This window comes from Stegostoma tigrinum, chromosome 36 (genome assembly GCF_030684315.1).
Source record: "Stegostoma tigrinum isolate sSteTig4 chromosome 36, sSteTig4.hap1, whole genome shotgun sequence".
Lineage (NCBI taxonomy): Eukaryota > Metazoa > Chordata > Chondrichthyes > Orectolobiformes > Stegostomatidae > Stegostoma > Stegostoma tigrinum.
In genome coordinates, this window is record NC_081389.1 from 13,656,456 (window position 1) to 13,682,590 (window position 26,135).

At 41.0% G+C, this 26,135-nt stretch overlaps 1 protein-coding gene across 1 annotated transcript in view; it reads right to left on the bottom strand.

Moving 5' to 3' along the window:
- LOC125446800 (dual oxidase 1-like) overlaps positions 1-26,135 on the bottom strand; it is a 116,325-nt gene that overhangs the window by 22,376 nt on the left and 67,814 nt on the right. Inside the window, exons 19-28 of the mRNA XM_048520630.2 lie at positions 23,888-24,113; positions 21,681-21,774; positions 19,694-19,869; positions 18,408-18,471; positions 13,762-13,860; positions 12,830-13,008; positions 8,702-8,932; positions 7,654-7,753; positions 5,914-5,963; positions 4,059-4,186 (exon numbers count right to left, since the gene is read on the bottom strand). Of these exons, the coding sequence (XP_048376587.1) occupies positions 4,059-4,186; positions 5,914-5,963; positions 7,654-7,753; positions 8,702-8,932; positions 12,830-13,008; positions 13,762-13,860; positions 18,408-18,471; positions 19,694-19,869; positions 21,681-21,774; positions 23,888-24,113 (1,347 nt within the window). The remainder of the gene's footprint in view (positions 1-4,058; positions 4,187-5,913; positions 5,964-7,653; positions 7,754-8,701; positions 8,933-12,829; positions 13,009-13,761; positions 13,861-18,407; positions 18,472-19,693; positions 19,870-21,680; positions 21,775-23,887; positions 24,114-26,135) is intronic.

Sequence of the window (26,135 nt, forward strand, 5' to 3'; positions counted from 1 at the left end):
TCTCAACCACACTATGGTCAGAAAGATTATCTGTATAAATGCTATGGACTGCCAACTCTTAAACTACCTGCTTGCAATTCTGTGAAAAATGCCTGAAACTCTTTGCCTTGTTCAATATTTTGCTTGTGCTCACATTAATTTTCATCTGACACTGTTAACGTTCTTCACACCTATTGTTTAGATTATACTGCAGTTATGGATTGATTCCTTAGATACTACAAACGAGGTGATGTAATTAAATGTCAGAGGTGGGCTGTTGTTTGTGATCCTGAGCGCCAGGGCCACTACAAATAAACCATTAGACCATGAACTTTTGACTGCAGATTCAGTATGTACTTGGACTGTTGCCTGCAGCTTTGGAAAGTTTTTGGTTGACTGAGTCACCCTTGTTGTTTGTTTCCAGCTCACAAACCATGGCTTGGAAGTGAACAACAGTCACACTGAAATATGTGATAATGAGAACTGCAGATGCTGGAGAATCCAAGATAACAAAGTGTGGAGCTGGATGAACACAGCAGGCCAAGCAGCATCTCAGGAGCACAAAAGCTGACTGCTGTGTTCATCCAGCTCCACACTTTGTCACCTTGGATCAGAAAGGGTCTAGGCCCGAAACGTCAGCTTTTGTGCTCCTGAGATGCTGCTTGGCCTGCTGTGTTCATCCAGCTCCACACTTTGTTACCCTCTTACACTGAAATATGAATTGTTTAATAGCCACCAATTAATACTAATCCAATAAAACTAAAACATCTATTACTGGGAGCTGAAAAGGTGATTGGGAAGTAATTTGCAAGCAGTATGGATTTTTGTCACATGCATGCACATTAACTTTTGTCCAGTAAATTACAATGACTGGGAAGAGCCAGGTTTTGCTGGTTGGTAAAATCATAGAAGGGGAATCAACTTCCTTCCCAATTGTTGCAAGAAAGGTCTCAGGGAAATTTACAGAATGGTAAAACAAGGCTCTTCACCGCATCTGGAGGGTATTTAAAGACATATTTTACTGATCCATTAAATCTCAGAAAGTTGTAGGTTTAATTGGAAGTCTAAATTGATTATTCTCATTTGAAGCATTGCAGTGGGTGTCAATAGCTGTGGATCTGGAGAAAATTGCTCAGAGATTCTCCCCTTGCAAGCAGGGTCACTGCTTGTTGTGCATGAATTCCTTCAAGTTTGAAGTAGTGGCTTAGGACATCTACCTTTCTGGTCTAACAAAAAAAGTTTTGTTGAATAAACAGTATGCGCTTTATTGTACTACTGCATCTGTTTACAGATGACACTAATATGATCCTCATTATTTCGGAGATTGTCAGCAGCACACTTGCCTCAGCTCTGTCTCCAAAAATTTCCTTCTTTACTCTGACTGAGTCCAGTAGGGAGTGATGCTTACTGTACTCAATCAAGTACAGTCGGTTCTGCTATAACGCGTTCTGGCAATGCAAATTGATTATAATGTGACTGACGAATGGGGGAATGCTATTTCTAAAAGGCAAACTTGTGATGGCTACAATACTATTCCATTGGTGCGCGGAGAAGTATGCGTCAACATCACATGATCGTTTTGTGGGATTTGTCCTGAGCACGTGCAATGTTAGCGCCGGCATCATGTGATCATTTCACAGACTTTGTCGTGAAGCTCTTTCTCTGAGATATACAGTACTCTGTAATTTTCGTTTTTGTTGCAAATTCTGCTATGTTACCCACGCCAATGGGTTGGATGATGGGATAACATTTTTTTCTGACTTTATTATTGATATTTTGGAAGATGTTTTTAGAAAGTATTGCAGGAAAAGAATTTGGATTTCAAGATTCTCCTCATCCTGGATAATGCGCCGAGCCTTCCTCTCACCATTGATGAGCTTTCTGAAAACATCAAAGTGCTATTTCTACCCCCAAACACAACCTCTCTTCTTCAACCCATGGACCAGGGTGCAATAGCAGCTTTTGAAGCTTATAATTTAAGGCGCACATCTAAGATGCTGATTGTAGCCACTGAGGAGAATAAGAACAGTGTTCTTCAATTTTGTAACAGCTTGAACATCAAGAGTGCCATTGACATTATCAATGGAAGGCTGGGGTGATGTCAGTAAGGACTGCTTGCATGTAGTTTGATGGAAGCTTCTCCCAGATATTTTTCAAGATTTTAAAGGCTTTGATCTGTTAGAGGAGCTCCCAAGAATCAAAGAACATTGCGTTGCTCTTGCAAAGCAAGTTGGATTTGAAGAATTGGAGAGTGAGTATGTTGAAGAGCTGCTTGAGTCTCAATGTGAAGAACTCTCTCTACAGCTGATATACAACAACTTGTTGTTGAGGGGGGAAGTGGAAGCTGGACATGAAGAAGAAAAAGTCCAGGATGCAGCACGACGAGAGCCTTCCACTTCTGTTTTGTCTTCTACCTGAGGGAAATTGAGAAGCAACTGCAGCTCTTAGAGGACATCGATTACAATGCAGAATGCAGCGGGGTAGCAGTTCGTGGAATAAGATCTTAATTGGCACTCTATGAACAGCTTCTTCATGAAAGAAGATAAAGGGCAAAGCAGCAAAAACTGGATATCTTTTTTAAGCCAACCCCCTTGAAACAGTCAGAAGGCAATGAACCACAGCCATCCACTTCTGGATTAACTACATTTTGCACTAACCCTGCAACTACAACTGCACCTGAAGGTGGTGATGGTGATGAATACCCTCAGACCCTGCATTAACAATAGAGAAACCTCAAAACCTCCTCCTCCATCAAGTCATCTTGACATTTTTTCAAGGTAGGTGTTAAATTTACTTTTATTTCATTATTAGGTTTGAATTAAACATTTATTCATACTGTGCTGTCCTTTGTGTTAGGCTTTTGACTGACTTTTGAGCGATTTGAGTTACGTTTTTCAGTGACCTGCCCCCCACCCGACTTTTCCCATAGGCCCTGTTATTTCTACAGCACGATTTTCTATAACATGATGTGACGCAGGAATGCAACTATCACGTTGTAGCAGAACCAACTTGAACAGTGTCTCCCTGATTTACAAATGCTTGTCCTTATAAACACGATTCTACAGAAGTTTTAAAGTGCTAACATTCAAATATTTCTCGCACTGACAAACAGCTGTTTTACATTATTTTGCATAGTGTTCAAACTTATGTACTAACAATCAGACTCTAAAATGGAACCCAGGGACTGCCTGTATTGATCCTTTTTGACCCAGTGCTGCTTGTGTGGATGTCAGTCGAGAGTGAGAGGGGCTGCTTCCCATCCATCACCACTGCAGTCGAATAATTGATCAATATTTGCCTGCAGGGCCCATGCATGAATACTGGTCCCTGTGCTGAGGCAACAAGGTAACTTTGATAGGTAGACCCATGTGTCAGAGAAGGAAAATGAGAAGAGAAAGTGGGCAGGAAAAATAAAAAAAGTCATGAAATTGCAAAGGAGACGAGCTTAAAATGAACAGACATTTAATCAAATTCAATGATAGTACATCTTAAAGATTAGAAAATGTGGATAGACTTTCCTTTTGATCATAGGAAAATGTATGTGTTCATAATTGAATTGAAAATGTAAGCACTATTCCTATTATTCAGAAATTGTTTTGGTTAACCATTCTCAAAATTTGGATGACATAGGTAAGGTCACATTTATTTTGGTCATCGACAAACTCTGAGGCAATGGGAGTTCAGCAGCATTTCTTGTGATTGTTTTGTCAACTAATTGGCATAATCAGGCCACTTCAGAGGAAATTTAAGGTTAATAGCATTGTGTAGCTGTAGAATTAACTGCAGGCCAGTTCAAGCAGAGATAGCAGATCTGGTTCCCTGAGGATTCAAACGAACCAGTAGGCTTGTCTTCATGACACTTTGGATGGTCTTGTATGATCTATTTTTGACACTGAGTTGCAAATGGAAAAAAAATGAACTTGTTCCAACCTCTAGGTGGCCCACTCCGTCAGTCCATTACTACATTTGTGAATGGGCACAAATTTCACTGTCACCATCACATGTTCAAACTAATCTAACCTTGGATTCCACTAGGATATTCACTAGGACCTGTAGACACCATTGTGTAGCCTCCTTACCAAGATGTATATCGCTATGTAGAGATGGTGGGACACCCAGAATGCTCTGAAGCTAATGCGCCGAAAATAATGCAGGGCAAAGACGTGCAAAATTGAGAAGAAAAAGAGGAGAAGCACTCCGGTCATCCCTGAAAAACAAAATAAATGTCATGACTGCCTATTAAAATTCTCACTGATGGTTTACTCCTCAATAATGCATGACTCAGCACTTCTGACACCTTCTAAATTCTAGAGAAAACAGGCTTAATGTGTCAGAGATAACAAAGTGTGAAGCTGGATGAACACAGCAGGCCAAGCAGCATCTTAGGAGCATAAAAGCTAACGTTTTGGGCCTAGACCCTTCATCAGAAAAGGGGGATGGGAAGAAGATTCTGAAATAAATAGGGACAGAGGGGGAGGTGGACCGAAGATGGATAGAGGAGAAGATAGGTGGAGAGGAGAGTATGGGTGGGGAGGTAGGGAGGGGATAGGTCAGTCCGGGAGGATGGATAGGTCAAGGGGACGGGATAAGGTTGGTAGGTAGGAAATGGAAGCGCGGCTTGAGATGGGAGGAGGGGATAGGTGAGAGGAAGAACAGTTTAGGCAGACGGGGATGAGCTGGGCTGGTTTTGGGATGCAGTGGGGGGAGGGGAGATTTTGAAGCTGATGAAATCGACATTGATACCATTAGGCTGCAGGGTTCCCAAGCGGAATATGAGTTGCTGTTCCTGCAACCTATGAGTGGCAGCATTATGGCACTCCAGGAGGCCCAGGATGGACATGTCGTCTAAGGAATGGGAGGGGCAGTTGAAATGGTTTGCGACTGGGAGGTGCAGTTGTTTATTGCGAACTGAGCGTAGGTGTTCTGCAAAGCAGTCCCCAACCTCAAGCCTCACCTCCATTTCCTACTTACTAACCTCATCACGCCACCTTGACCTGTCCGTCCTCCCCGGACTGACCTATCCCCCCCCCCCACCTCCCCACCCATACACTCTTCTCCACCTATCTTATCCTCTATCCATCTTCAGTCCGCCTCCCCCTCTCTCCCTATTTATTTCAGAATCCTCTCTCCATCCCCCTTTTCTGATGAAGGGTCTAGGCCTGAAACGTCAGCTTTTGTGCTCCTAAGATGCTGCTTGGCCTGCTGTGTTCATCCAGCCCCACACTTTGTTATCTTAGATCTGCCATGATCTTGTCGAATAGTAGAGCAGACTCACAGTGCCGATTGGCCTATTCTTAGTTCCCTTTTTGTACGAATGAGAGGAGTTAAGAATCAACTGTAATGGCGTGGACCTGGAGCCTGAAATAGGTTAGACCAGGAAAGGATGGCAAGTTTCTTTCTCTAAAGGAGTAAACAGATGGGATTTTACAACAATCATTGTTAATTGTTATGGTCGCCATTACTGGGACTATTTCAGATTCATAGCTGAATTTGAAATCCACCAGCAGCCATGGTGGGATTTGAACCTGTATGCCCAGATATTTAACATCAGCATCTAGATTACTAGTTCAGTGCCATATGAGGGAACATGCACATTCAGAGGGTTCCATGTTCAATCCCTGGCTTGCTTTGAATTAGCTGGTCTCGTCCGAAGTAATTAACGTTCTCATAGCACCCCTGAACAAAGGAGAGTAAGAAAATCATGCGAGGCTTGCAAATCAGATTACTTTGAATGTTAAGCCCATGTTTGTGGACAAGGAGACGACACATTTGGTTCTAACGATCCTCATAGTCAACATGTATTATCTAAGGATGGTCACTTGGACCTAAACCAGTTAACACAACATGTCTTTACATGGTATTGCAAGCCAACTATTTGCACACAAATTTTCCTTTGGAAATGTTATTCACCCCTTGAGGATGGGGTACAAGTACCTGTGATATTTTGAAAGAACCACCAGTAAAACTTCAAGGGAATTTCAGACCTGCAGGAAATAAGAGACGTCATCAGTTATGAAATGCAGCAAGGTGTTATAACTCCAGTTGCTGGACAAATCAAACTCGAGAGTGAAACTTGGTTTGATAGACCATATCCAGACATTAATTGACACTGCTCAATAGCGTATGTGTAAAAATAGGAGCCCAATTGTCTGCTATGGTGGTTGATGAGCATACAGTGTTTACCCTGATACATTCATAAATCTTCCACCATCGCAGCACAGTCCACATCCCTGTATTTGCAAATAATACCTGGTTTGAGATCCTGTCCAAAATTTGGCAGCCATTAACACAGTGCTCTGGGCAACCAAACCTCCCTGTGGCCAAAGCAGGGGTTCTTCAAAGGAGACCACCACCAAGAAAAGGAAGGAAATACTGAACTAAATGCAACATCTTGTTCCTTCTTTCAACATTCTCTCATAAGAACATAAGCAGTAAGAGCAGGAGTAGGCCATCTTCAGCCTGCTCCACCATTCAGTAAGATCATGGCTGATCTTTTCATGGCCTCAGCTCCATTTACCTAGTTGCTCACCATAACCCTTCATTCCTTGACCATTCAAAATCTGTCTACCTTTGCCTTAAAAGCTTTCAAAGAAGTCGCTGTGTCACTGGGCAGAGAATTCCACAGATTCACAACCCTTTGTGTTGGTGGGTTTGTGGACTACCCTGACTCTCCCCTACATCAAAGACATTTCCGAAATGACTGCCAGACTACTCGGACCTCTTGGCATCAGGGTAGCCCACAAACCCACCAACACCCTAAAACAGCAGCTAATGAACTTAAAAGACCCTATACAGACAACAAATAAAACGAACGTCATCTACAAAATACCTTGCAAGAACTGTGACAAACACTACATTGGACAAACAGGCAGAAAGCTAGCCACCAGGACACATGAACATCAACTAGCCACAAAACGACATGACCCACTATCACTAGTATCCTTACATACAGATGAGGAAGGACACCACTTTGATTGGGACAACACATCCATCCTAGGACAAGCCAAACAGAGACACGCACAAGAATTCCTAGAAGCATGGCATTCCAACTGGAACTCCATCAACAAACACATTGATTTGGAGCCAATCTACCACCCCCTGAGAAAAAGAACAGGAAATGACATCACCAACGTAGGAAATGACATCACAAACCCAAGGAAACCTAACCAGATAAATAGAAAGCGGGACATAACACCAGCGCTTCATCGGAAACTCACTGATGATGTTACCTAGAATGGTGACGAAATGTCTGAAAACTCAGCTCAGCGAGCAAACTCACATCTGGCATCTAAACTGGTCAGATTGTAACAAAGAAGCAATACGAATAAAGATCAATGCAGAGCTACTGCAGAGAAACCTGGACCTATCAGGATACTTCCAGATTTAGGGATACAGAGAATCTCAAATAATTGATCTTCCTATGTTGATCTGGCTTTATCCACCTCCTGTAAATGTGTATTCCTCCCTCTAAGTACCCTATGATCTGGATGTCCTTGTTTGCTATGATACTGCTTACTATTCACTGTACTTTGTTACATGCAACCATAATAAATCACATCAAATCAGTATGTGTCAGGGAGTTAACGTCGAAGGGCCATGCTCTTGTTGAATGGTGCAACAGGCTTAATTTCCTATGTTCAAAGTTCTTTATTATGCAGTAAGAGCTTAACTTACCCGTCATCATAGAGTGCCTCAGGAAATAGGCAGGCTAGTACGCTCAGTGGGTTGGCTGAGAAACTGTAGATATTGACTGCATGAGCTGCACTGTGGAGTACTACAAATTAAAAAAAATTAACTAAATATGTTGTGCAATTAAATGCAAGTGAAATCTCAGTTCTACAATGAGTAATCAGTACTGTAGAGTGCTGTTGTGGGTTAGACATCTACCTCTTGTCATCGCTATAAATTCAAATCATAGAATCCCTACACTGTGGAAACAGTCCCTTTGGCCCAACAAGTCCACACTGAACCTTGGAGCATCCCACCAGGACCCATTCCTCTCTAATCCACCTAACCTATACATCCTTGGAACTATGGGCAATTTAACATAGCCAATCCACCTAACCTGCACATCTTTGGACTGTGGGAAGAAACCCAGTTGCCCAAGGGTGGAACTGAACCCGAGTCCCTGGTGCTAACCACTGAGCCACCGTGCCACCCAAATATGGCACAAGTGGATGGGACAGAAGCTTCCACTGCATTGTGGCTATAGTTAATCAGAGAACTCATCAATACACTGGGACTGCATTTATTACAGAAACTACTACAACTACAACTCCTGGTTGTAACTCACTCAAAATAGAATTATATGGCCAATGCTTAAATTGGCCCATCACAGCACCAAGTTACAAAACAATTTGACATCCCAGTCAACAATATGCTTTTTGATGTATAACATTGGGAAACTTTGTGCACAGCAAGCTCATCTGTTTCTTTTTAGGCTATTTTCCAGGACATTGGAGATAAATTTGGCCGTACCAAAGGACCATTTACACCCACCCAAGGAGGCACAGGGAGCCTCAGTTTAATGCTTGATTTGAAAGACAGCACCTCTGTCAATCATGTGGTACTGCGGCAGAGGGACATTTTGGGGTCTGGAGGATTTGAACCCAGAACTTTGCAGATCAGAGGCGAGAGTGCTGTTTGCTGAGCCACAATTGACACAATTCCGTTGTAGTTTATGGTCACAGTCAGCTCCCTCCTGCATCCTCACACTCAGTACCTGAGAAAAAGGCAGCAGTCATCGCAACCCAACGATGGAAATCCACGGCTGAATCAAAGGGAATGTAGTGATTGAGGAATGTTTCGCGTAGGACTGTGATGAGGTTCCGGCACATGGTGAGAAGGATGTACGAATACAAGAAGGAGACTGCAGCTGCTGATCCACGGGCAATAATGAGACCAACTCTTGTGGTCTGGGGCACTCCTGAATGTTCTCTCAACATCGCATAGTCTGAAGACAAAAGGGAGCATTCATCAACATGCCACAAACTTTGCACTTAATTAACAATGATTCAATACTTGGAGAGTACTCTATCTCTTTACATAATTGCGAATGTAAAGACTCAATTAAGTGATTTTCTCAGCATCTTTATCTCTAGATAAAATCTTACCAGACCACAAGGCCAGTCTCTCATTTGAGGGTGGCAAATGGTGGTGGTTTAACCTGAGGGTCACCATGTCTCAGGTGAGGGGAGATGTTGAGAAGGTGAAACCTTCATGGTAGCCTTAGCAGGTGAGGGAATTGGGACCATGCTGTTGGTATCACTCTTCATTGCAAACCAGCTGTCCAGCCCTCACTGGAATTGTGAATCACTGTCTCAATTAAATTTTTAAGAATGAGAGGCAACCTTATTGAAACATATAAGATTCTTAGGGAGAACACAGTGTGGAGCTAGAGGAACATAGCAGGCCAAGCAGTAGCAGAGGAGTAGGAAAGCTGATGTTTTTGATTGGGACCCTTCTTCAGAAATGGGGGAGGGGTGGGGAGCTTTGAAATAAATAGAGAGAGAAGGGGTGGGCCTGGGGAAGGTACGTGAGATAGTGATAGGTGAGTGCAGGTACACAGTGGTGGGGATTGGTCAGTGGGGTGGGAGGAGCGGATAGGTGGGAGAGAAGACGGACAGGTCAAGGAGGATGGGATGAGATAGAGTTTTGATCATGGGATGAGGCCGGAGGTAGGGAGATTTTGAAGCTAGTAAAGTCCACATTGACACCACTGGGTAGTAGGCTCCTAAGGTGGAACATGAGGTGCTGCTCCTCCATCAAGGTGGAATATGGTATCAACGTGGACTTTACTCGTTTCAAAACCCGGCCTCAACCTTTGGCAATCCTTCTTGACCGGTCCATTTTCTCTCCCGCCCCACTGACCATCCCCACCACTGCATACCTGCACTTACCTATCGCCATCCCCAGCCCCTCTCATTCCCGCCTCTTTGACCTATCCATTTCTTTCCTACCTATCTCCCGTTCATCCCCGCCCCCTTGACCTGTCCATCTTCTCCCCGACCTATCCATCTCTCCCACCTCACTGACCAATCCCCACCACTGCATACCTGCACTCACCTATTGCCATCTCACCTGCCTTCTCCAGCCCCACCCCTCCTCTCTCTATTTATTTCAGAGCTCCTTTCCCCTTCCCCCATTGCTGGAGAAGAGTCCCGACCCGAAACATCAGCTTTCCTGCTCCTCAGATACTGCCTGGCCTGCTGTGTTATTCTAGCTCCACATTGTGCTCCAGCATCGACAGTTCTTACTATCTCCAAGATTCTTAGTTCATTTGACAGGGTGTCCCCTTGTCAGAGAGTCTAGGACCAGAGGGCATAGTATCAGAATAAGGGATTGCGCATTTAAGAAAGAAATGAGTAGAAATTTCTTCTCTCACAGTGTTGTGAATCTGTGGAGCTCTTTACCACAGATACTTGATTAATATAATACTCATGGCTGAGATAAACAGATTTTTAATCAGTAAGGGAAACAAATAAAGGAGAGGTGATGGCCTAGTGGTATTATCACTGGACAACAGAAAATAGACAAGAGACAATAGGTGCTGGAGTAGGCCCTTCGGCCCTTCGAGCCAGCACTATCATTCATTATGATCATGGCTGATCATCCACAATCAGTAAGTATCCTGTTCCTGTCTTATCCCCATAACCCTTGATTCGACTATCTTTAAGAGCTCTATCTATCTCTTTCATGAAAGTATCCAGAGAGTTGGCCTCCACTGCCTTCTGGGGCAGAGCATATCCACCACTCTCTGGGTGAAGACGTTTATCCTCAACTCTGTCTAAATGGCCTACTGTGTCCTCTGGTTCTGGACTCACCCATCAGCGGAAACATGCTTCCTGCCTCCAGAGTGTCCAATCCCTTAATAATCTTATACGCCACAATCAGATCCCCTTTCATTCTTCTAAATGCAAGTGTATACAAGCCCAGTTGCTCCAAACTTTCAACATATGATAGTCCCGCCATTCCGGGAATTGACCTCGTGAACCTACGCTGCACTCACTCAATAACAAGAATGTCCTTCCTCAAATTTGGAGACCAAAACTGCACACAATACTCCAGGTGCAGTTTCACCAGGGCCCTGTACAGCTGCAGAAGGACCTCTTTGCTCCTATACTCAATTCCTCTTGTAATGAAGGCCAGCATGCTATTAGCTTTCTTCACTGCCTGCTGTACCTGCATGCTGTTAATCCAGAGGAACAGTTAATGTTCTGGGGATGTGGGTTCAAAATCTGCCATGGCAGATGGTGGAATTTGAATCAGTAATTAAAACAAAAAACCTGGAATTCACAGTTTAATTGTCTAAGACTACATTGTTGGTTCACTTAATATCTTTTAGTGAAAGAAATTGCCATCCTTACCTGGTCTGGCCTACATATGACTCCAAACACACAGCAATGTGGTTGTCTTAACTGACCTCTGGGCAATAAATGCTGTCCTAACCAGCAATGCCCAAAAGACAGGAACATGGAGTTGAGGATTATTAGTCATTATCACGATCTTAGAGGGAGGAATACACATTTACAGGAGGTGCACAAAGCAAGATCATCATTAGGAAGATCAATTATTTGATCTTGTTGAATCCCAGAGCAGTCTCAATGGGCTTAGTGACCCGTTTCTGCTCCCGAATCTCATGGTTTTAAAAAGGAGATAGGTATGAAAAGTTGTACCTTAAAGTCACATCCAAACTGACTTCCAACTATGTCTCCATTCCTGCAATGCTGCTGCATTCCAATCCTGGAACTCTCCCTAACAGCATTGCAGGTGTACCTACCCCAGCGCATACGGCTGCAGTGATTTAGGAAGGCAGCTTGTTGTCAACTTCTTGAGGGCAGTTACGGAACAGCAGAAATAGAAATAGCACTCACATCTCACAAAAGAATACAAAAATATAGTTAGAAGTTTCATTGAATGTTAGCTTTCCTCCGAGATCATAGTAAATTTTGATCAGATCACGTGGGGAATACCACAATCAGTTCCAGCTATCATAATTCAGAAAAGAAATAGTTGGCTTGGAGAAAAATAGCACTGATTCATAGAATGATACCAAGGCTTGTACAAGGCTCAGTCTGTCTTCACTTGACTATTGATTATCAGAGAGTGATTTTTGTTTATTCATTCATGGCTTGTTGGTATCACTGGCAATGTCAGAGTTCATTGTCCATTCCTAATTAGGCAGAGGGCTGTTAAAAATTAACCATATTGCTATGAGTCTGGAGTCACATATAGGCTGGACCAGGTAAGGATGGAAGATTACCTCCCCTAAAGGACTTAGTGAACCGAATAGGTTTTTCCCAATGGTTTTACTGTCATCAGTAGACCCTATTTTCCATATTATTATTGAATTCAAATTCCACCATCTGCCATGATGGGATTTGAGACCAGATTGTTACCTAGCTAGGTAATAGTCTAGCAATAGGACCACTAGGCCATCACTAACTCCAATTTACTTGAGGATTTAAAAACTATCAAATCATTTGATGGGTATAGTTATCAAATGATACGTATCTACTTACTCTCACTGAAATATGCAAAACAAAAGGGAAGTAAGCTTAAAATTAGAGTTGGGTCATTCATGGTTAAAACAAGGGGTTATTTGTTCACCTCAGGGGTCTGGAAGTCTGAAATTCTCTCTTGAAAAAGATTGTTGAGGCTGGGGCTGGGGTGAAAAGTCAAATAGAAATTTTAAAATTGGGATTTCTTTTTGAGCTCCAGGAATTGCACATTTAGGCATAATCCGACAGGGCAGTCGAAAAGGCCCAATAAAATTCTCCTCCTGCTCCCATAGTAACATGGTCTTTTATTTGCAGAATGATTGGCTACGCAAATATATCACAGTACTTACAATAGGCACGTTCAACAAAGACACCCGCAGTAATTCCAAAAAAGATGATCACACAAAATATTTGACGTTGATGATTTTGAATATATTGTCTATATTCCTGATATTTCTGATGAAATTTATTTTTGGTATACTTTTCCCGTTTTGGTTCTGCAAAGACTTTACTCATGACTTGAGAAGATCTTGAAACACAAACAGAATAGAATAAAAAGAATTACATTTATGTAGCATATTTCATACCCTCAGTATGCCTCAATGACTTTATAGACAATGATGCACATTTGAAAAGTGTTTGCTTTTCAATGTAGGAAAAGCAGTTGCCAATTTGTGCATTGCAATTTCCCAAAACAGAATGAGATAACGACAAAATAATCAAAGTTTTAGCAATTTTGGTTGAGGAATAAAAATTGGCCAGGGCACAGGGTGAACAATTTTAATCCTCTTCAAAATAGTACTAAACCCCAAGAAGCCATGGGAGAATGTCTTCTGAGAAAGCAACATTTATTGTACCTTACCCCAGTGCAAGATGGCACCTTCAGTCAAGAAAAAAAAACAACTTTGAAAACCAACACCTATGAAGGAAATTTTCTTTTTTAAAGATGTGGAGATAATATACAACAATTCCTTGGATTTTTCACTTGCTAGGCTGCTATACCCTATTGATATCTTGGATATTTGATTTTAATTGCTACCGAGGTAAATCAAAAGATGCTCCAAATTTCACACAGAAATAATCAAGGGGAAAAAAATGAGAATTGTATTACATATTGTTGGAAAAGTGAGAAGATTATCCCATAGTGTTTGGAGCACTGCACTTTTCTTTGGTTTTATTCTCCACCTCCCCCCCACCCCCTACCACTGCATCAGTTGAAATTTAGTGAAAGATTAGCTTCTAAGGCTGCAATATCTAGCTAACATCATATTTCACATCTTACTTTTTGCCAAATCGTTTACGCAGATCCATGACAAAGTGGTCCGGGTTCAAGGTTTCAGCTGGGCTTGTTTCTTGTTGGTTTTCTGTGTTCTTTGATGCTCTGAAAAATGTCAGAGAGTGATGTTTGTGAAGCTTTAAGGAGAATTTAGTTAGGTCCCAAACTCATGTCAAAGCAACTTCCCCAGCTGTTGTCTGATTGAGCTTTACTAGGGTTTATACGGGAAAATATTGAACATGAAGCACAAACACCTTTAAGAAACAGGAACATTGAATGTGGGTTTAGTATAGCACCAATCATCTTTTCAAAATGTCCCAAAACATTTCCTATCTATCGAGTAAAGTACAATTGCTGTGACACAGGAATATAGGGACTTTGAATTATGCTAAGCAAGATCCCAAACAATGTAGTAGTTGTGTCATACAATTAGTTAATCTATTGTGCTGTGTTTGTTAAAATGAGTAGTGGGCCGTACACTTGGAGAATCCCTTCTTTGCTTTGAATATATTATTCATCTTTTATCTGTTCTTGTATTGCCAACTGAGGTTGCGCTAATGAATCATCGCTAAACCAGCACCTCTAACAGCACAGCACTCCCTCGTTATTGCACTGTTGGGTCAGTTTGTTCAAGGTACAGACCAGTGCTTGAACTCACAACAAATTGCCTCCGAATAAGGAGGCTACTAATTCTTGATATGACATGTTCTGATTTACTAAAGTACTGTTGTCAGGTCAACGCCTCACTGATACGGGAATCATGTGACACCTTCCTACCATGTATAACACATTTGGAAAATGGCATAACATTATTATGAATAACATTGTGCATAGAAGAAGTGGTATTTGAATAATTATCTTTTATATCTTGAGGCTCAGACAGACAGGAACGCCTGTGACTTTATTTTAATGATTTTTCTATCTTTCACAAACTCATGCTCAGACTTCATCTGACATTAGTCATGAGAATATTGGGTACCCTATATATTTGAATTGATTTGATTTATTATTGTCACATGTACCCAGGTAAAGTGAAAAGTTTTGTTCTGCGTGCAGTACAGGCAGTTCATGCATACAAAGTGCTTTAGGGAAATAGAACAGAGCAAGGAATACAAAGTACAGCTGCAGAGAAGGTGCACAAAGAGTGAGTTCAACGTTAAATTTAAAATTTGAGATATGGCATGCTCAGAGGGATATATAGAACACATCAAATCTGAGAGCCTCATGGCACGGATGAAACCTGGAATCTCTGAAACTTACAAATGTACACTTTAGAAATGTAATCAATATAGTTAAACTGATAAACTTAGTTGGATGCCATGATGCATTTGAAAAAATGTTTAGTTTGGCAAAGTTTCACAGCATTCTTTTGGATTAAGTGTGGGAGTACAAAAGAAACTTTGTTGAAGATTTCTGTCCTCCTCTGAAAGACTGCTTAATTCTGCATGACTACCTTCAACAAGGAAGATGGATGAAAACCAGTTTTTGATAATATTTACTAGCAGTGAACAGGTGTTGCAATAGATAAGTGGGGTAAATGCCAGATTAGGTGCAGCACGTTGTTCAATCTCTTAGCACACTTAGAAATGGAATATACGGCTAACGGTTGGAGAATTAAGCAACATATCCTGCATATCCCCAAGTTGCACAAAGAGATCACAAACAAAAAAAGTTCTTTTTCTTTAAACTGATCAGTTGTGCTGAATAAAATCCATGCATCGAATCAAATAATCAGTTCTTTGCATCTAAACTTTTCTCTGAACAGAGGCAGAGTGCCAGATAGTACGAACTGGAAAATGGGCACGGGACATGTTTTGTCAGGAGTCCTTTTGTTTACGTAAATGATAGGTTTTCCATCGGGCTAGGGAAAACTTAATTAATCTGTCTTGTCTCTCTGCCAAGAGTAAGTGATGTGCTGGGCACAGCTCAGGTTAACTCAAGAAATGTGAGACTAGACTCATTTCCACACGGCCTTGGTGGAAGGCTGACATAAGGTGTGAGTCATGCTGTCATCATAAGTCCTGTACCACTTAAAGTAAACAATCCTGGTGGATAATAATTACTTTATGAAAGTCCAGGTTGCTCTATTGGAAAGACATGGAAGCAGAAGCTTTATTTTCGCTGGCATCTTCCTGACCCTGTTTTCCGTCATCAGCATGGTGAGACTCCCTCCCGCTCTGATTTAGTATTGGTAGCTCGATCCATCAGCCAATTCTCCCGATAAGAACACATTTAACTTAAAAGGATTTAAAATCATGCGACAGTGTTGGGAAATTAAAACAGCTATTTATAATGGACAATAGTCAGACTTTAGTCAATTCTTGAATGGAACTGTGGAACTGGCCATGAAACAAAAAAACGCATGAAACCCAGACACAGTAAACTGACCTCTTGAATATATTAGTATTAAGCTATGCATCTGTCTTGTTAAATGATGTATCTCAATCAATCAATGATTTTGGCCAAACTGTATGTCTGTAAATAGTATCACACAGCTAATGAGTTATGCTGAGAGGAACTGCCAATGCTGGAGAATCTGAGACAACACGGTGTGAAGCTGGATGAACACAGCAAGCCAATCAGCATCAGAGGAGCAGGAAGGCTGATGGTTCAGGTCTGGACCCTTCTTCAGAAATGGAGGAGGGGAAGGGGGCTCTGAAATAAATAGAGAGAAGGGGAGGCAATGATAGAAAGTGGAGCAGATAGGTGGAGAGAATACGGACAGGTGAAGGAGGCAGGGATGAAGTTAAGCTATCTGGTGTAACAGAAAACAAAGAACTGCAGATGCTGGAAATCCGAAACTAAAACAGCAATAGCTGGAGAAAGTTAGCTGTTTCTACAGAGACAGAGTCGACATTTTAGATCCACAGACATTTCTTTAGAATAGTCTGAAGAAGAGTCACTGGACCCAAAATGTTGACTGTTTGTGTTTCCACAGATGCTGCCAGACCTGCTGAGTTTCTTCAGCTAGTTCTGCTTTTGTTTCATGCTATCTGGTTGTGTCTGGTTCCATGGAATTGCTAATCCCAGAAGTGATTTCATTAGAGTGAAATTCACTCCCTAACCTGATGATGCTATTCAGCCAAAATCTCTTTCCTTGAAACACCTCCATATGTTACTGCGGAATTCACAAATGCAGGATGTAGGATTATTGCAAGAGCGAAGCAGGGACAGTCAAAAATAAGAGGCGACAGTGAAAATTCATTGTCAAGGGGGTGATTTGTGTTTAAGCAGAAGGACAGCACCTCACAAGGTTACAAGAAGCAAGATTACCTATTTGTGCACATGGCCACTCATTCCACTTCAGTAATCAGAGGGTTAGTGCAGTTAAATTATGGAGACAATGTTTTGATCTAAATTGAAAGAAATAGAGTTGAGAATCATCAACTCAGCCATGATCTCATTGAATAGTGAACTGACTTGGTGAGTTGAACGACCTACATTTGCTTCTATATCTTCTGGTCTTTTGGTTATACAGGGTACTGACATTTATACGTTATTGGTGGTATGATAAATTGTTAAAATAGTAGAAGCATATTGAGTTGTGAGCATTGGCCATATCGTCACATGAGTGGGTCAAGGTCAGACCTTAAAGGTGAGTTAAAGTCACTTTTGAGATATGGGTGTCACTGGTAAGCAATTTTTGCCTATCCCTCGTTGCCCTTGAGAAAGTTGCAACAAGCTGCCTTCTCGATCTGCTGCAGTCCACATGCACTACAGAAATTCGCCAAAGATCAGAAGACAGCACTTGCTAAACCCATGACTGCTTACATCTAGAAGGACAAGGCAGCAGATACATAGGAACACCACTAACTGCAAGGTCCCTCCAAGCCACACACCATCTTGGCATGGAAACATATCACCATTCCTTCACTATCACTGAGTCAAAATCCTGGAATTCCTTCCCAAAGGACATAGTGGCTCACGTTACAGCAGTTCAAGAAGGCAGCTAGCAACCACTTTCAAAAGGGCAGATAGGAAAGGGCTGGTCAGCTAGTGAGGCCCACATCCCACAAGTGAGCAAAGAAAGAAAGATAGGCCCATTATGTCCTTAGGAAAGGAATTCCAAGATTTTGATTCAGCGACAGTGGTACATTTCCAAATTAGATGGTACGGAAGGGATGTTGTAACTTTATCTACTTGTGCCACTAATACATCCTAATGAACCACCAGCTGTGTAAATCAGTCAGTTTCCACAATTTAGTTGGGCTCTGTTTCACTGTATTTTTACTAGCGATGAGAGCCCATCATTCTTTCAGCTGTATTCTTTGCTGTAAAGAATATACAACACAGAATTAGGCAATTTTATCCAAAAGGCTTATGTTGATACTTATTTTCTACATGAACTTCCTTCATCTGTACTTACTATAACTCAAATAGCAATATCTTTCTCTCTCATGCACCTGTCTAGCTTCCCCTTAAATGCAGGACCTTAAATGTTATTTACCTCAATCACTCTTCGCAGTAGTAAGCTCAATCTTCTAAATTGGTTATTGAATTTATCAGTCACTCATTTAAATTCATGGTCTATAGTTTGTATGCTATACTATGGCCCCATTACAAGTGGAAACATTTTCCCTATGTATGTCCAGTCAACCCTCCTCATAATTTTGAACTGCTCTATTGGATCACGTTCATTGTGATTTACTTACTCATTCTTTTTCTTTATTATGAAAGAAACGCGGTTTGCTTTGTCAAGTTTCTTTCCTTCAGGACCTGAAATGATAAATTAACAATCAATATGAAATTTAAAAGTGCCAAGCTACAATTTAGTAGAAGTGCCATTGACAGATCTCCTCAGTTCTACCCCTACTTGTGGCTCAATTCAATTGTTTTATGGGATCTGGGTCCCGATGATAAAGCCAGTAATTATTGTCCCTCCCCCTATTGTGCTCTTGAGAAGGTGGTGGTGAGCAATCTTATTTATTGGAAGCCGTTGGTATGGTGAAGTTACACTCAAAATGCTGTCAAAAGGAATTTCCAGGACCAAAGAATGCTGAAGGAATGGCAATATATTTCCAAGTTAGAATGGTGTGTGACTTGAAGGGGACCTTACAGCTGCTGATTTGGTCCTTTCATTTGTTAGAAGTTGTGGGATCTATCAAGGTGCTTTGATGAATTGCCACAGTCCACGTTCTAGGTGGTATACACTGTCACCGTTGCATATCAGTAGTAGAGGGAGTGAATGTTGAAGGGAGTGGATGGGATACCTATTAAGTGGACTTCTTTGACCTGGTCAGTGTTGAGCTTCTTGAGTGATCTTGGATCTTCCAGCCAAAGAAGGAGTATTCTTCACATTCTTAATTTGTGCCTTAGGCGTGGAAGTCAGACTTGGGGAAATCAGTAGCTGCAAAGTACTCAGCTTCCAACCTCGACATGTTGCCACTTTGTTCACTGTCATTCAGACAATATCCTGTAAGTCCCTCCATAACAGCATTGCTGAGTGCACGTATGGAGCTGCAGTGGTTCAAAAAGATGTCTCACCACCAGACTTTCAAAGGAAATTAAGGATTGACAATGAATTCTGGCCTTACATTTCATGATTTTTCTTTTTAAATCTGGCATTATTATTGGAAAGAAAAATATCATTAACATTTCTGATAAACAGGTGTGATGAATAAGCATTGACCTGAAACAGTAACTGCTCCTTGCTTCACAGATACTGCCATAAACTAATATCTATTTCAAATAAAGACAGAAAGCTTTTGTCGGGGGACAAATCATGGAAGATATTAGTCAACATGGTGAATTTAATTGGAAGGAAAGATAACAGTTGATTGATTTGGTGATTGCGGCAAGATGCCCAGTCCTTACCCTAAATGAACCTGCCCCCAAACAAGATCCTGATAATAGTAGCTATAAAATGCCAAAGCACTTATTAGTTATTATCTGGAAATATAAGATTCACTGGTCTTTAATGTCTACAAGGTTTGTCGACCTTTCGGAGCAGGCTGAGAAAGTTCCATCTCTTGGTAGTGGTCACGGAACAGGCAATGGAAATCTTCCCACATAATCTCCTCTTTATCTTCAAATCCTGCATGTTTGAACATTGAATTCATCATATTCTCTATCTGTTCCTTTGGCAAGCAGTCATGCGAGATCTCGATGAAAGACCTAAAACATTAAAAGGAAAACAGCTCTTCCTTAAAGCGAATGGAACAAAAAATTTTGATACTTGCGTGAGTTTTAATTTTCCACTCAATACAAAGACTCTACTAATTTTTCTCAGCAAATCAGGAAAAGATCTTTACAGTAGCCCTAAGTTTAATTTAGTTCTGCGGGCAAGATCATGGTGTATTGCTGCTTACCTGAAGAAAATAGAGAAGGAGCCAGAGTAGACTAGATTACTCCTCAAGTTTCTGCTACCATGCGACATGACTATTACTGATCTCATGCCGCAAATCCATTTTTTTTGCCTGATCCCCATATGCTTGATTCTCAATGAGATCAAAAGTCTACATCACCCTTAAAGGTAATCAATGATGGAATATCCATAAAGTTCTGGAGTCAAAAGGTCCAAAGGACAAAAAGATCCCCCAGTCAGATTTAAATGGAGCACTGTCTCAAGACAAACTACATAAATTACTACAAATGATACATGGATTGCAGACCCCCTCTCTTTGGAAACCGATGTAGCTGACTGGTTCAAGTGGAGGTAAACATCAGAATCTGGTTTGGTCTGTTTCGTGGAATTTCTATACCAAAGTCCTAATGCTTGACATTTCCACATGAAGGTCAGAAAGTGCAATAGCAGAAGTTCCTGGGTGAGGACGAGGGTTAGGATCAACATGAGATACCAGATCCATGCTAATCTCATGTTGTACCCTTCACTTATAAGAGGATCACAAAAGATGATAAAATTGTTTGGATGTATTCAAATAATATTTTTGAGTTTATTACCATGCACCAACCTACATGCTATCAGTAGCAGCACTTTCAAAGCTATTGAGAAAATGTCTCCTTTTCTTTATCTGAAATACCTACTTATTTGGTTACTCTAAATGGGGCACTGAATCCCAGAAGTGCCACAGCAGAAATGCAGCTCATTTTGGCCTACAGTGTTGCGCCAGCAATCTGTACAAGCAATTCATCTTTTGCCACAACCTTTTTGCTATAGCCCTATATGAACTTCGCTGTCAGATGATAATCCAATGCCATATTGAATGTCTCAATTGACCTGCCACCACCATACTCCCAGGCTTCCATATCCTAACCAACAACTGCATGAAAATATTCATCTTCATGTCTCCTAACATTTCTTTTACCATTTACTTTCAATCTGGTGCGTTATCCTTCTTGATTCTTTCACCAGCAGGAACAGTTTCTCCCTCTCTACTTTGCCCAGGTATAAGATTTTCAATACCTCTGTCAAATTTGATCTCATTCTTCTATTCTCCAAGAAAAGCAACAATTGAGATAAGTAAAATTCTTCATTCCTGGAACCATTCTTGTGAATTTTGCATTCTCACTTATTCCTTCAGATCCTTCTGAAAGTGTACCACCCAGAATTTGACACTTTGGAGAAAATCTTCAATAGAACATTTATAATATCATAACAAATACCTCAGTGTTCAATGGTTCTATTGACAAGTGTTTGATGATGCTATTCTGGGAACTGAATCTTATTGATTCTAGTTGATTGCTTAAGTTTATTTGTGAGGTTTGAGAGTTAAGTAATGAAAACCACAGGGACAATGCTTCCGAATTGTGGGTTAAGACCATATGTGTTAAAACCCTCTAAGTTTGAAAATATTTCCAAAGTACTATAATAAAACCTGTTTGGATTTAGAAAAATGATCATCTCTGGCTTATTTGGAGCTAAAACAGACCATATGAATGTACAACAGGTACTGTCCAGAGAAACAATGACATGCGCACCGGATAAAGGACAATGAGAAATGTGAGTAAAAGTTTATTTCATTTACCTCAGCAGGTGCGAGAACTCTTCCTTTGACATGGAACCACTCCCATCTACATCATACATTGCAAACATGAGCTTTGATTTCTCCTCAGGAGAACCTACACAAATCAAATAGTTAAATGTTACATCATAGAAATGAAAATTTGAATGGTTTCTATGACAGGAGACAAAACTTTCACAGTAAAAACAGAAATTACTGGCAAAGCTCAGCAGGCCTGGCAGCATCTATGGAGAGAAATCAGAGTTAACATTTTAACAATGACCAAGCCTTCAACGCAGTTTTAACATCTCGGGTTGAGGAAGTGTGGATTGAAACATTTTGACAAGCATTAATTAAAATTGCTATGAAAAGTAGTGAGGGTGTGCCTAATCCAATTACATATTCCAAACTTGATCTTTGTGTTTGCACATTAATATTTCTAACCTGTTCTATGATTTTGTGATGTGGCAAAATATTTGTAGGTAACAAAACAGATTTTAGCTTCTGCACAACACAGAGTTGGCACTTCTAAGTAAGAGTGTAAAACAGAACATGAGCCGTCAGTCATTTCTTTTCATACAGGTTGACCTGTCTGGCATTTCAAAGTACATTCACTCCTTTTCAAAGAGCCATGAAAATCATATAGAGATCTGCAAAGCAGAAACTTGTCTTTGAAAGTCCAATCAAAGCCACTAAGTTTTCACCTTCATTGACTGTGGCTGTAAACCTTTTGCATAAATGACCTAAATCTTCTGCAATATGCATAGATTTTCTTCTGACTGTTGGACTGAAAAGCAAGTTGCTCCCATGATGAGAACCTCACTAACTTTAGCTGGTTGAGTTGGTGACGAAACTGACCTTCAATGAGTTCTCAAAGGCAGTCGCAGCCTTGGCAATATTAGCATTCTCTTGTCTGAATCATAAGGTTCTGTGCTCAAGTCACACACCAGGGCTTAAGCACAAAAATCTAGGCTGACACTCCGGGGTAGCAATGAGGGAGTGTTACACTGCCCGGGGTGCTTTTGTTTTTTATGAGACGTTAAAGCAAGGCCGCATCTGCCTGCTTGGGTGAACATGAAAGATCCCATGTCACTAATGTAAAGAGCAGGGAATTATTCACAATGTCTCTGCCAACATTTATCCCTCCAACAAAAAACATACTTAAAAAAAATGTGTTCACAATCACTGTGCTGTTTGTGGGAGTTTGCTCTGTGCAATTTGGTTGTCAGGTTTCCTGCACAACAACAGTAACAACATCTCAAAATTACTTCAGTGGCTATGAACTGCTTTGATATACAGTCAGTTCTGATATAACATGATAGTTCTGTTCTCGTATGATCTTGCGTTATGCAAGAATCATGCAATAGCCACGCCATTTAAACTAATGGGGCCAGAATCACATAATAGCCCATACAGGTAAGGAAAGTTCACATTCTACAAATAGTGGTCTAAATACATCAATCGCATTAAAGCCAATTCGCATTGAAGAAACACAAGTTCTCACATAATCGACTGTACCTGGTTGTTTTGAAAGACAGCATATAAATACAAGACTTCCTTCTTTATGCTACTCTTAAAAGGCAGAGTTAAGCAAGAAAAATCACTGCTCTGGTCACTCCTTTGTACATTTCAGGGTACCTGGACATTGAAGTAACTCGCTTGTTTAATCTAAGTATATATATCTATAAAAATGCTTAGCTAACATGTAAGAAGTTAGAATCATAGAGTCATAGAAATCTACAGCACAGAGAAAGACCCCTCAGCCCATCACGTTCGCACCAGTCAAAAACAACCACCTAACTATTCTCATCCCATTTTCCAGCACTTAGCCCGTAGCCTTGTATACCTTGACATCACAAGTACACATTTACGTACTTCTGAATTGTTATGAGGCTTTGTCCCTCTACCACCGTTAGAAGCAGGGAATTCCAGATTCCCACCACCCTCTAGATTAAAAAGAATTTTCCTCCCTTCCCCTCCAAACTTTCCACCATTTACATTAAACCTCCCCATAAGCTTTTAAAAAAAAATCTGTTTTGTGAAAAGTTTCAACAATGCAGGAACAAATGTGTGCAGGGTACACACGAATGTGCGAATGCCATAGTACAGGACTTCTTCATTGTCCTGTCTTTGTGACTGGCATCTCTGTCGGTCGATCGGCAATACCTTCAAGACAAAGCAAACATCCAACTGATGTTTCAATTAGGCATCACGTCGTGAGCTCAGATTACCTTTCATCAAGATGACAAAGATGTCCAGAAACTCCCGGAAAGATAGGTAGCCATTTCCATCCTTGTCAGCTAAAGAAAACATCTGCTGAACAAACATAGAGTTTTCCTTTAGCCCCAGTGCATCTGCAAACTCCGCTGTAGTCAGCTCGCACTTCAGGGACTCTTTAGCTTTCTTTGAACTTTCAATATCAAAGTCACCAGCATCTGAGCCATCAATCTCCAGAACCTACATGTGGCAACAAGATAACATAGAAAAATCCATTTTATACTGTTCATAAGATGAAGGTAGTTGAAGCATAAACCTGATTATTACTGCTGACAATATTATCAAATAAACACTTGCATAGCTTTTCTTTTTGCTTACTGAAGTTATTTAATTTTTTATAATTTAACATGTACATTAAATTAACAAGCAGAACAACATAAAACCTGTTGATCCTTAAAGATCACTTAACAGTAATTTCCATGCCTCAATGTTCTTGATTCAACGGTTTCTGCAAATTGTTTTCGTGATCAGTATTCAAAGGCTGCTCACATATGTGCAGATTGGGTAAATACAGTGTGGGGAGTATACATGAAGTTCTACACAGAAGAAGTTTTACATAGAATCCCTACAGTGTGTAAACAGGCCAATCGGCCCAATAAGTCCACACTGAACACTGAAGAGCATCCCACCCAGACACATTCCCCTATGCTGTAACCCTACATTTCCCATGGTTAACACACTGAACCTATACGTCCCCACACAATATGAGTAATTTAGCATGGCAATCCACCTAAATTGCCCATCTTCGGACTGTGGAAGGAAACCAGAGCACCCGGAGGAAATCCACACTGGCAATGGGGAGAATGTGCAAACTCCACACAGACAGTCACCCGAGGGTAGAATTGAACCGAGGTCTCTGGTGCTGTGAGGCATAATGTGCGATGGATGTGTATGTGGTGTGTATGTAGTTAGTGAACATGCAGTGTGTAGCGCATTTTCATGCTGTGTCTAGTATGTCCATGTCTGGTGTATGTGCTCACACTGCTGAATAGGCACCTTATACAACAATATATAACACTGAGCCACATAAGAAGGAATCAAAATATTGGTGCAACAAACAAGGATAGGGCTTATTCAATTAATAATAGGGCCTTGGGGAGTGTTGTAGAACAGAGTGACCTTGGGATGCTGGTACATTACTCTTTTAAGTTCACATCACATATAGACGGGGTGGTAGAAAAGGTGTTTGACACACTTGCCTTCATTGCTCAGTTCTATGGGTATAGGAGTTAGGAAGTCATGTTGATATTGTACTGGACATTGGTGACGTCTCTTCTGGAATACTGTGTCTAGTTCTGGTCACCCAGTTACAGGAAGGATATTAAGTTGGAGGGGGCATAGAAGAGATTTACCAAGATGTTGCCAGGTATGGAAGGTTTGAGTTATAAAGAAAGGTTGGAATAGGTTGGGACTTCTTTCACTGGAGCGTAGGAGTTTGAGAGACAACCTGTTAGAAGCCTATAAAATAGTGACAGGTGTAGATAGAGATAATGGTAGTTATCTTTTCCCTTGGGTGGGGAATTTCAAGATGAGGGGGCACATTTTTAAGGTGAGAGGTGAGGAATTTAAACAAGATGAGAGGAAAATTTCTTACACACAGTGTGGTTTGAATGTTGAATGAACTTCCTGAGGAAGTGATGGATACGGATACAATTACAACGTTTAAAAGACATTTGGATCAGTACATGAATAGGAAAGTTTTGAAGGGATATGCACCAGGAGCTGGCAAGTAGGACCAGTTTAGAGATCATGTTCAGCATGGACTCGTTGGACCACAGGGTCTGTTTTCATTTGACTCTCGGACTCCAAGTCAGACAACTAAAAGTTTTTTTGGTTTTAAGGAGTATTTCCATGAATGAAAGTGAAGTGGAGAGGCAAAGAAATTAAGGAATAGTATTCCAGAGCTTAGGACCAAAGGTGTGGATGCCAATGGTAGATTGAATATAATTGGGAATTCACAAGTGGCCAGGATTAAAGAAGCACAGATATCTTAGAGAGTTGTGGAACCAAAGGAGAACACAGAGAATACAAGAGATGGACCATGAAGGGATTTGAAAACAAGGATCAAAATTTTAAAATCAAGATGTTGCTTGACTGGGAATCAATGTAGATCTGTGAGTAAAAATGATAGGGAGATGACGAGTTAAGACATAAATTACAATTTTGGATGATCTCGCGTTGAATGTGGGAGACCATCTGGGA